A 12963-nucleotide genomic window follows, 5' to 3' on the forward strand; every position below is an offset into this window, starting at 1 on the left:
TGTGTTGCCGTCTGTCAGGAGGTGGTCCTCGCTTCATGGGAGTGAACTCTGGGTTATTAAGCCTGTCCCAGCTACTTGGTCGACTTCCTCTCGGCCCTTCTGCTGGGAGGAGATCATTTTAGCTAGGCTGCGTATTGGGTACTGCCTTTTTAGCCATCTTCATTTGTTAATTGCCACTACACAACCACTTTGTACACATTGCACCCAAGTTTTAACTGACTGCCACTTCCTGATGTAATGCCTATTTTTTAACTATTTCAGCTCCCGCTTGGGTTTGCCGTCTGAGTTATCAGCCATTTTAGTAAATTATGTGCAGGCTGTTGACCGTGTTTTACTTTTTATCGACGAAAGCATTATGGTGAAGGCCATTTAATTTTTAGTTTTGGACCTCCGTTTCTGTATGGTGTTTTTCAGCCTTTTCTTCACGTGCCAGTTTTTGCTTTCTTCTCTTATGTCAATCGGGACTGATGTATAGTTGTTTTTCAATTCCTCTCTGCCTTCATGTTCTATAGTTTTGACTTGGGTGCGTATGACCCCAGTTGTTTTTTGCGCCCTAAAGCACAACAAAACCAAAACCCTTACCCAGTCTCTGTGCTGAGGCCCGGGGAACCACCACTCACTACCCGGCGGCAGCTCCCCATTTTTTGTCAGGCATGCAATTTCCTTGCTCCTCTAAATTCACCAGCCTAGCAAAGTGTTTTTCGTCCATCTCTGGAACACATTTTCTCTCATCATTCATGAGCAACAGAGCCATTTTGGATCTGTGCATAGCATTTGCTGGAATCATTTGGTGTGGAGGTAGCACAAATCCAAGGTTTTAACCCTGGTTACTGCAGTGCAGAGGCCCAGTATCATTTTAGATTTAGTGCAGTATACATATTTTTAACACATTATTTTATGACATTTTAACTGAACACCATAACTATGTAGCTGTATTTACGGGTGCTTCTAAACAATGGAGCTTTCTCAGTTGCTCTGTTGCATTTCCTGATTGTGTCCTCAATATGTGACAGCAGAGCAGGCGCAGCGTGTTTAACAGTGCTAAATGTTTTCTCTGTCACAACATCCTGAGTGCCCTTCACACTCTACATTGATGTACCCAGCAGATAAAGTAGTCCAGAATATCCAGGACAAGGTCCTCAACCTGCAAAGACTGGGGAAGGAGGTTCTTGCTGCTGGGTACCAGGATGGATGGATATTGCATGGAATGAAAGGTTTACTGTGGTAGCAGATGTGTGTTGTGATCTTCAGATACTCCAGTGTGCCATCCCCCTACATGCTATCGCCTCTTTGTTAAGGTACAGACTCGTGCATGATGGAAGAGATTGGAAATGATAGATATTAAGTTGTGTCTAATAAATTCCACCAAGCGGCCATGGCCTACCTCCTTCCAGCTGTGGGGGCGAGATGAGCAGGCCTATGACACATGGCGTGTTGCTCTGGTGAGAGGACACTCCAACGAACAGTGCTTGTGGTGTACAGACTAATAGCATACCACATTTTACTAGACTGTTTTGTTTTCGGGCCATAGGGCGGCAGCTCTTTTGCCGACAGGCTTCCCGCTTATTTTAACTGACAATGAAACAAATGTGAAATGACTTTTAAGGTTTTGTGAACTGACAGATTCACTCCCTAAAATTTTAGGATGCCGTTTGTAATGTTTTAGGGTGGCCAGCTTATCCATGTTTCTTGTAAGTTATCGGTTTTTTATAGATTTACATCATCTGAACAATTGTGACCCCCCCCCCCCCCCCCTCCCCCCACACACACACACAAATAAAACTAAGGTTTTGAGGGTACATGACAAAAAAGTGCAAAAATAAAAGCCACAGAATGTCAAATTGAGATTTTGCACAACACAAATATTTGGGGAGCATACTAACTAATGATGGGATGGGTGAAAGAGCTGCAATGGCAAAGCAAGCTTTCCATAAGAAGAAATGCTTATTATGCAGCAAATTTGGGTTGGGGTTAAGAGAAAGGTTAGTTAAATAGTTTATGTGGAATGTTTTTCTGTAGGGCCGTGAAAGCTGGATGCTGAATTAGACAGAGAGAGCCAGAATTGAAGCATTCACAATGTTGGGTTTTAGGGCAATGGAGAAAATAAAATGGGTGTTGGATAAAGTGAAGAACAGTGAAAGACTGCAAAGGATAAAGGAATAAAGAACTCTACTAAACTTGAATAAGTAAAGGAGCGCTGACTGTCTAAGATGTATATTGCGAAGAAACGGAGTTCTAACAACAGCTAGAGTGGAAGGCAGGAGAAAATAGGAAGGATGGCATAAATGGTGGGTTAAGTAAAAATGGGGAAAGGTGTCAGGGAGCTGGAAATAGTTACAGCACCATTTGGTGGTGGTGGTGGTGACTCATAACCAAATTCTGCAAACTAATGATGAGAGGTGGTGTCATGGGGAACCCTGTAACTCCTACCTGCAGTGAGAATATTTCTGATTGCCACATTGTCCTCAGGCTTGGAGGAAACATGCCTGAGGCTGCCGACAAAGGCAGTTCCTCTATAGCCCTGCAGAAGCCCTTGCTTGTCACAATGACTACAGTAGTATATTGCACCACTATCACTATCATTCTGAATAAAATTGCTCTCCAGATTGAAATTGGGATCAATCAATCACTCATCCGACAATCTACCCCGGCAAGTATAAGCTCTGCTATGATGCACTGTTTTAACTTTTCACATATTATGGACACAACATGTACTCCGTGTAGAGTAACAGAATTTAAGCTCAGCAGTATGTCTTTATTTAGTATCACTATGTTCATTTTTAATCTTTATTGGTTTATAGACATGTTTCAAGAACATTTCTGGTTGCTTGCATGCTCTCTCCCCCTCCTTTGCCTATTCGAATTTGTGCATAGACATTATATTTCTGACACTACAGATCCAAATTATGTAATTAAGGTTTTAATTTAGGGATGTGTTGTATATCTTTGTGAGTAGGCTAAACGTGGCGAACCTACACTGCACTGCACTTTTCAATATCCTTCTTCCACCTAAGCTCCACTAGCCCAAAAAAGATAGTGCCCACCTGGACCTATTGACTCCTGTAAGTAATTGAATTTTGTTCACTGGCACCCCCTCCCCCCAACAACTCACTCACTCTACAAACTGAAAAGTCAGTATCAGTAATAAAGTCTATCTGATACCTGAATAATGTATGTACTTACATTAAGACCTATTGTATGTAACACACACTGTTCTGCTGAGGAGATATGTGAATGTTGGAAGTGCTTAAAAATCGCTATTTTAGCAACTTGAGGTGATGTAAAACATTTTAGTGAATACAAAGTACTAAACAAACCATTCCTTGATTGTTATCTTGATTGATCTGTCACATAGGTTCCCTAATGAAGGGCCAGAAAAGGAATATGACATCGCTCTGACGAACCTGTGGAATAGAGGGAAAGTGCAAAACCCACCTGAGAAGAATTATTCTCTGAATAGAACAATCATTTACTTCTCTGATCCAGAAGAGGCAGGTGATGTCGTCCAGCAGACAGTGGTGGTTAAGAAGGCTAATGTTACTCTGTTTCAGGCTCACTGGACATCAGGTATTTTTCTTACAGAAATGATAATCTCGATTTATATCAAATGTATGTTCTTGTAATATTAAATTTCTTTTTTAGAAAAATTTGCCCCAGCTTCTTACCCTGTGAAGAATACACTCATAATTACTGGCATACCATCAGTTGTCATGCACAACATAGAAAATGATATTCGTGCTTTATTTCAAAAATATGTGGGAGGTAACATTGTCAATGTTTGGATGTACCCCAACAATGGGACATCTGTCATAGAGCTGGGTACTGAGAAAGCGGCTACAGCAATGATGGAGGTATTATCACAAATAATTAATTTAGTTTTTATATGAGAATGCCATTTAAAATGAAAGAAAAACATAGGATATAGTGTCGGAGTCAGCACAATTTCACATCTAACTGTTTTCTTTCACGTAGCTATCGAGAGGCACCCTGTATTTGGAGGAAATGAAAATAACGGTCAGTAATGCGTACATAATAATGGAGCTGCCTTTTGCTAATACGGAGAGTTTGGCACCATCAAGATTCGAGGACAAAGAGGTTGAGACTATATCTATTTTTCAGATTTTTTCAACAGCAAAATACAATGTGAAACCACATTCACATTTCAAAACTTCAGTTTTCTATTCTGCTTCTAGGAGTTGCGGTATTCCCTGCGTTCTCTCGAGAAATTTGCCCCGTGGGTTCGCCACGTGTATGTGGTGACAAACGGCCAGATACCTCACTGGTTAAACCTGGACAACCCACGTCTTACTGTGGTCCCTCACAACAAAATATTTCCCGACATGTCTCATTTGCCGACATTCAGTAGTCCGGCAATAGAAACTCACTTGCATAGGTACTTCTACATTGTGTTTTATATTTATGTCATAACAATGCAATTTCACAAATAATTTGTGTTACTCTTAGCCATAGATGCAAAAGGCAGTAGAATGAAAATGATAAAGTATGATTTGTTCCTGAAACATCGTGTCCAACCAAGAACTCAACTCGTTATCAATATGACGCACAGTTGACAGTTACGTCACATCAGTTTGTCTTAGTATCCATAGAAGTGATCCTGCCAATAGTATATTTAAGTATCATTTTGAAGATACGTATATTATGAGGGCTAGCTAGAAAGTAACAGAAACTTTGATCTGTTGTGGCTGTGGGTGGGAACCACCATTTTAGTGCCATAATTAGGGCCCGGATTTTAATTACCTAAAAAACAGTGAAATATGCAAGCATTTATGACCTAAAACTTACATAAATATGACCTTAAAAATAAAATATGACTCAATAGAAGTTTATTTAAAGCATTCTTGTTTGTTTATTTAATTTTTTATTCACCATAAAGTAATACAAAATTCGTTCCATCAAAACACGGGAGAACTGCCGGATATCAGTAACAACCTGCCACGATATTTCGGCGCAGAGTCTTCCGCCATCACGCTGAGCAGCGCATGCACAATGTCACCTCAGAGGGCTTTAAATAGCGGAGCTCGGCTCGTACTTGCCAGTACTACTATAGTGGCACTCACCTGAAGATGGCCAGAAGACTCTGCACCGAAATATCGTGGCAGGACGTTACTGATATCCGGCAGTTCTCCTGTGTTTTTATGGAACAATCACTATGCCGGGAAAGCTTTAAACATCACATCAATACAAAATTCACTTCTCAAAATATTGTAAGTATAGTTCTTTCTTTCTGTAGGGTTTGTGGCTAATTTGCACTTATTTTTTGAATGTCTGAATGTTTTATTTTCTAAATACAAAGTACAGTGAAAAGATCATTTATCGGAACAGTGAAACAATGTTTTTATTTCTACATAGTATTTAAAGCATTTAACATTATTTAGTACCGTATGTCGATCTTCAGTATCTGCAAAGTTGCACTGGATCACAAGGTGCATTTTCAGGTTTTCCATTGTCAAAGATATACGGTTGTCACTGAGGATAGTTTTGTACCTGGAAAAGCTCCTTTCCACTTCACAAGACATCACTGGAGCATATTTGAAGGCAGCCAGGTCACTGGAGTTCAGCTTTGTTTCCGTATCTTCAAATGTTGTGGCATTCCTTGAAAGACTGTCACTAATTTGCGCAGTGTAGAATATCCAGGATTCCGGTGGAGAACACTTTGCAATTTGGTTTTCACTTTGTCAGCCACATGACCACGAGCTCGACCCAACTCACTCTGCACGTGTTGCACAATACTCAGCGCCTCACATAGCTGAGTGCCAACAGCTTCCAGTCGTTTGATGGCTTTTGATATCACTGAAAAATTGGCGTTGATATATGCCAAGTTTCGAGACAATGTATCTGTAAAAACTTCTTTCACAATTTTGATAGCACTTGATTCATCACTATCAAGCTCACAGAAGATTCTTTATTTGGGTGTAGTTGGTGCAGTAATACTCAGCAGCATTAAGCCAAGAACCCCACTGTGTAAGAACAGGTTTAGGTGGGAGAGGCATTGAAGGTGCTTGTTCCTTGAATTTCTCCACCCTTAGCGGAGCCTTCACATACGATTTTCTTGCCACAGGAAATTAATTTGTCCACGTCAGGGTAATTTGATAGCACCTCTTCGGCAACTCTGTGCAATGCATGTGCAAGGCAAGTGGCATACACCATGCTGGGGTAGAGACTCTGAAGCCCTTTGGCTGCTTTAGCCATATATGAAGCACCATCTGTTACAAGCAGCAAAACATTCTCTCTTTTCACACCATCCGACCACAGTAGCTTCAGAGAGTTTTCAAACAAAATAGCAATCGTCGAATTGTTTACTCTATCAAGAGCTTCACACGTTAGTATGAACATATCTCCAGGGCCATCAACTTTTAGAACACCAACAACAACATTTGCAATATATCACCCACTAATATCCGTAGTTTCATCCATAAACAGCCAGAACGTTTGCTCAGCAATAGTAATTTGTATTTTGTTGAGCACATCATTGTAGCATATGGATAAATAGTTCATTCATCTGGAACTGGATGTGTTGTGCACTTCTCCAAGAACCATCTGCAGCATGGATTCTTCATCTTTTCCTATGGGATGTTGCAGGACACCATCATTTCACATAAATCCTTGCAGAATGATTGCACGGTTGACGATTGATCTGTCTGTTCAAATAACAGCGTTTGCCTGCTGTTATTTTCAGCACTTCGTTTCACACAGCTGCTGTGTTTAGCGGTATTACAGTGTTGTTACACATTAAAGCACTTTTCTGCACTAACTTCAACTTCACAAAGTTTACAAAATAATATTTTCCCATAAATACTAAAGAACTCCTCTCCAAATTCTCGAACATATCCTCGCAACTTCACTCTGTCGGAGCACTTTCCTTTAGGCGTGTTGAACAAGGCAAAGGCTGTATTCAAACTGGTTACTGGGAACACCTGTGCGACTGCGATTATTATTATTATGGCAGAAGCCGCCTTTGTTGGCTCTGAGAGCATATTGTCGACTCTGCGCAAAAATGTTTTATGTTCGCGAAACGACTGTTGTGGTACACCGATTTTCTGCTACAGTCCTGAGAAATAAAGCTGTGTACTAATTTATCTGTTTATCTTTCATAATAGCACGTTAAATATTGTCTCGTGAGCAACATTTTCATTTTCTTATTCCTGTGTCCTGTAAGATACGAGAAAAACGGTATATGCATTTTTGGCAAAAGTTGACGGAAATATGACCTATTATATTAAAAGTTGGCTGCAATACGACCTATTACTAAAATTTGTTGAAATATGACTTTATATGCACAATCAAAATACATCTTTCGATACTAAAATGCCTAGATTTGTGTATAAATTGTTCTAAAATTCACCCTATAGTTCAGAAAAATATATGACTTGTCATTAAAATCCAGGCCCTAGCCATAATGTTCCTATACTCAGTAGGCACCCAGTTGTGGTAGCATGTGGTCTGGCTCTCTTCTGCTTTGCTTTGTGCAATGTGTTAAAATGTGTGCTGCAATAGAAAATCCCATCACTTGTGAGGTGCGTTCTGTGATTAGGTTTTTCTTGGCAAAAAACTACGAATCAGTAGAAATTTATTGCAACCTTTGTGATGTGTACCGAAAAGGAATGATGAGTGAAAACCAAGTGACACAACAGTGCATTGATTTAAAAAATGGCAGTACCAATATTCGTAATGAAGACCAGTGTGGTAATCCTGGACTTCTGACTGAGTAACTGATGATAAAAATCAATGATGAAATTCGTGAAAATTGTCTTTTGATGATTATGGAACTTTCACAAAATTTTCCCCAAATTTCAGTGTTTGGCACATGAAATTGTAGTGCATAAGCTTGGCTAGCGCAAATTTTATGCTAGGTAGGATTCCAAAATCTTAACAGAACACTACGAAAACAGAGACTGGCTGAAGCACAGACCTTCATCAAAGATAACAAGAAAAACTGTAACAGAGTTATCAGTTGTGTTGTAGCAGGGGACAAGATTTGGGTGAAGCATGGCAATTGTGAAACAGAATGACTGTCAATGGAATCGGCACACACAAATTCTTCCAAGGAAGTGTTTCCAAATGCTAACAGCAAGAAAGACCATAGCGACTGTGTTTTGGGACTGTAAGGGAGTGATTCTCCATAGATTTTCTTGATCATGGCTCAATAACTAACCCAGAGAGGTATTGTCAAACACTGTGCAACACGAAACAAGCATCAGGGAAAACTTAGCACAGAAGTTTTGTAGTTCTTTCGACAATGCACGTCCGTAAATGGCCAATTATTCCCATGGGGTCCTATGGGGATTTGGATGGGATTTGGCACCGATCGATTACTGCCTCTTCTCAGCAATGAAGACTTGGCTCGCTACAATACACTGCTTTGACACCGACACCAAACTGCATGTCGGTATAAAACAATGGTTGCAATTGCAGGTGGCCGATTTCTACAGAGATGGTACTGAAAAATTTGTCAGATAGTGCCATAAGTGCATCAGTTTGAATGGTGATTATGTAGAAAAGTAGGTTAAGAGTGTACCTTTGAAATGTACACAATAAAATTTGGTTTTTCCATATTTTTAATTGTTTATTTCAAAACATCTGTTTTTTTTCTGGATAGTCCTCACATATGTGTTACTGAACATTATACTACTCCTCAGCTTTAGGTGTGCCCTTATTCACTGTCAGAAAAGCATATGATTTAAGCAACATATAATTATTACTGATACAAATGTTTAAAGTTTCAAACTATTCCAACCATATTACTCCCAAAAACTTGGCAGTTTGTGACTGTACCAGGAATTTTAATACAATTTACTGTATATCAAGACATGAAATCTGTGGTGTCACTGCCAGACACCACACTTGCTAGGTGGTAGCTTAAATCGGCCGCGGTCCATTAGTACATGTCGGACCCGCGTGTCGCCACTGTGTGATCGCAGACCGAGCGCCACCACACGGCAGGTCTCGAGAGACTTACGAGAACTCGCCCCAGTTGTACGACGACGTTGCTAGCGACTATACTGACGAAGCCTTTGCTCTCATTTGCCAAGAGACAGAATAGCCTTCAGCTAAAGTTAATGGCTACGACTTAGCAAGGCGCCAATTGTCACAGTGCATGTATCTTACGAGTCTCATTTGTATAGTCAAGAGAGATGTACCAAAGGAAGCATTAAAAGTTAAGTATATTCCAAAACTACGTATTTTCTTTATAGTATTCAATACGTATCCTGTTCCAGACTTGACGCCAGTCGGCGTGTGTGTAAGTGTGCCTTTCGGCTTCCTCCTCAGTGTGGCGTGACTAGCTTGTTACGCCACAACAGAATCGGTGATATGTTTCGTATTTTAATGAGTTATCAGTGCTTCAAATTCATTGTGACTGACTACAGGACACTGTTGTTCCCAGTTAGATTATATTAGGCTAGATATACTTTGTGTTCCATAGATCCAAAGTTAAGAAATCTTCAATGATATTGAACATATCATAATCGTGAACTACTCAGTATAACAAACAGTGAAAAATCAGGGATGGATTAACAGTATTAATTCCTACAGACTGGTACTCACCAAATAGAGGAGTCGAGTGGCAGACAGGCACATTTATACACAAACAATTCTCACACGAACGGCTTCCATCATCTCTGGAGCACCATGACCCATCTGACCCCAGTATGACTACAACTCGCTTCCAGCAAGCTGAATAGACATGGCAGACAATGCAGCTCTGAGCAGTTTAGACAGACTAAAGCAATATTAGGAAACGCTGTTCTGAGATACGCTGGAAGGATTACGTGGACAAACAGTGAAAAGATAATCTCTGGGGTGAGGCATATAAAGTCTTCACTGGGAGAATAGAAATACCATTAGTATTGTCCCCCCACGGGGCTCGCAGCTCGTTGGTGGGTTCATGCTCGGCTACCTCGGGGCCCCAGCCGTTGCAGCAGCTCTTTCCTTCTGTCAGTCCTCTCGCTATCCTTTTTCCCCTCCCTTGTGAGACATGTCTGGGATGTTTTTGGGAATGTGTTCTGCATTTTCAGTAACTGACATCAAAACAGTCTCTCCACTGTCTGTCATTCCTTTTTTCTTTCTTCACTCGCCTTCTCCTGTCCTTCCTCCCCTTTGGCATTTGAGTTTTCTCTCATTTTCTTCTTCTTCTTCTTCTTCTTCTTCTTCTTCTTCTTCCCTTTGCACTCCTGAAGGCCGGCCCGCGTGTCTGATGTGTAACAGGTGACTGGGTAACACGTAAGTCCCAGCCCCGGGTTGACAGGTAGGGTTTGCACGTACCCCCTGGTACAGGCCAGGCCCAGGGAGAGGTGATTGCCTCAGCTGCTACCTTTCCAAATTGTCTCCCTGTTACGTGTCCGGGAGATGTGACCCTGAGTGTGAACAATCATCTAAGGTGGGTGCACCCTTACTGAGGGACCCCCCCCTCCCCCCCTCTCTCCGCCCTCCGTTATTGGAAGGAGTGCACCATCGAAGATGCTGGCAATCGTGGGGGATTTTCTCGCAATGAGCAAATCGTCTTCTCAGCAGTCAGCAACTACTAAATGTAATTGGAATGGGGTTCACAATTCAAAGACCCTCCCAGCTGCCTTGTGGTTCCTCACGGTTTCGTGTACTGAAGACAGTTGATATGGTAAATTCATTTAGTATTCAGAAATCAAACAATGGAAAATCCAGGATGGTATGTAACAACATTTGAAAAGGAAAGTTGCCACTCACCGTATAGCGTAGATGCCGTGTTGCAGATAGACGTAACGTGTTTATCTGCGACTCGGCATCTCCGCTATATTATTCGGAAAGGTGTCAATACAATTGCCAGCCCCATGAAATACTGCTCTCATTTACTCAGTTGCTCTTTGCTTTCGGAAACTACTTCAGATTCTCAATCGCGACAACCACTCGCAACTCCGATCCTCCGTGGCTATCGCATTCGTGTCACTCCCCGCCGAGTGCTTCCCACGGTGTCACGTACGCTAGGCCGCTCGCTGGTCCAACCGAGGCAGAAATCCGAACGTACCTCTCCGATCGGGGCGCGATTACAGTCCGGCGGGTGACGAAAAAGGTAAATGCATCCTTAGTGCCCAAACACATTTTTTTCTCACTTTCCGATAGAGTTGTCCTCCAGTCAAAGATGAAAGCAGGCTACGAAATGATCAGTCAGACCGTATCTGGTGTGCTGCTACCAGTGTCATCATTACGACCACACTCGAGAGTCCTGTCGACAACGGGCCAAATGTGTGTAACCTGTGGTAGGGACGCTCACGAGGGCGATTGTCTGCCTCCGCCTCCTCCCTACTGTATCGATGCAGTGGTGACCGTACAGCTTCCTCCCGAGATGAGCGGGCCGTCCGGGAGATCTGGGTGAAGAAAAAAGTGCCGTACCCCGTCGCTCACGTGTTGTCGACTAGTCGGAAACTTTGCGTTCTACCCTCCGGCACTTACTGTAACACTCTTGCTACATCTCGCCCCACAAATGACGTGGCCACACGGATGTGCAACTTCAAATTCGGCACCACAGGTGTAAAATCGCCCAGTGTCACGGTAGCATCTCTGTCTCCTCCTCCAGCTGTGCGTCGAGCTGCCGGACTTTTGCTTCGTGGGGCAGTCAGCTGCTACACGACCGGCAGGCCGGAAAGGACAGGAGGAATATTTCCGCGAAGGCTTTTTGTGTCCCTCCGGCCGGCAAACGTCTTTCCAACTGGAAAGGCTCCAAAAAATCGAACGGAGGCAAACCGTCTTCTCCTTCGCTGACCCGGAGATTGTCTTCGACAGTGTCACCCGGCGACCTCTGTGTCGCCAGAGTACACTGCCAAACATTTTTCTGCCCTGGACTCCGCAGACTGACAGGAGGAGAATACCGAAGCCTCTGTAGATCTCGTGGAGCGTGATCCTCCGCCCTCTGTGCCCTCTAGCAGACAATATTTGGAGGCTAGCACTCGGCAGCCACTGAGGTGACCCTTGTTAATTTTTTTCCTCCTCTGCTGTCTTTGTCACGACTCTCCTCCAATGGATCATTCGTGGCCTTAGATCCAAGAAAGAGGAATTATGACTCAAACAGTGGAAAATCCAGGATGGAATGTAACATGCTTCATGGCTTGTTCCACAGCTGGAGGAGGAGACGGAGGTGCTACCGTGACACTGGGCGATTTTACACCTGAGGAATTATGGCTGCTCTTAGAATTGCAGCGTCTGCTTGTTCTCTACCTCCAGGAAACAAACTTGTGTCCTCACAACTGCTTCGAGCTCTCGCATTTCTTTCGTTTCCGCTTTGACCTTCCACACGAAGACTGCATTCCATCTCGTGGAGGAGCCGTGCTGCTCACCTGGGATGACTCGTGTCCATGGTCAAACCGTCTACCTGACTCGAGCTGTTGCAGTCTGGATTTTTCTTCCTCACTTCACCTCTTCTCTTTGTACTGTTTACATCCATCCATCATTTGGTGTCACAAGGGCAGACTTTCTCCAGCTTATTGGGCAACTCCCTCACCCCTTTCTGCTCCCCCCAGGGGGCTCGCCACTCTTTGGCGGGTTCGTGCTCGATTACCACAGGGCCCTGGCCCTTGCGACACTTTTTCCCTTCCGTGCTGCGTGTCACTCCTCTTGCTACCTTTTTTCCCCCTCACTTGGGGAACACGTTTGGTGTATTATTGGGAATGTTCTGAATTCTGTCGCTGACCTGCAAATAGTCTCAACTTTCTTTTTGGCTCCCTTTTCCTTTCTTTGTTTCCTTCTCCTTTCGTTTCTCTGCTTTGGCATTTGAGCATCCTCTTTTTCCTTCTTCCTCCTTGTGTGCTCCTGAAGGCTGGCCGACGCATGTGGTGCAAAACAGGTGACCGGATAACGTGTAATCCACAGCCCCAGGTCGACAGGTAGGGTTCGCCCCTGGTACAGGCCGGGCCCTGAGAGGGGTGACTGCCTGAGCTGCAACCTACCCAAATTCCCGACTGGTCCCTCTGCCAGGTG

The 12963-nt window shown here is 43.1% G+C and overlaps 1 protein-coding gene across 2 annotated transcripts in view; it reads left to right on the forward strand.

The window, feature by feature from the left end:
* The window catches only part of LOC126203975 (N-acetylglucosamine-1-phosphotransferase subunits alpha/beta-like), a 162312-nt gene that overhangs the window by 68429 nt on the left and 80920 nt on the right, over window positions 1-12963 (forward strand). For both annotated transcript variants that reach the window (XR_007540436.1, XM_049938395.1), the window contains exons 3-6: window positions 3356-3567; window positions 3643-3851; window positions 3973-4095; window positions 4194-4393. Coding sequence is in view for 1 of the 2 variants with exons in the window: in XM_049938395.1 (XP_049794352.1) it covers window positions 3356-3567; window positions 3643-3851; window positions 3973-4095; window positions 4194-4393 (744 nt within the window). In the remaining variant the exon portion in view is untranslated. The remainder of the gene's footprint in view (window positions 1-3355; window positions 3568-3642; window positions 3852-3972; window positions 4096-4193; window positions 4394-12963) is intronic.

Source organism: Schistocerca nitens, chromosome 9 (genome assembly GCF_023898315.1).
Source record: "Schistocerca nitens isolate TAMUIC-IGC-003100 chromosome 9, iqSchNite1.1, whole genome shotgun sequence".
NCBI lineage: Eukaryota > Metazoa > Arthropoda > Insecta > Orthoptera > Acrididae > Schistocerca > Schistocerca nitens.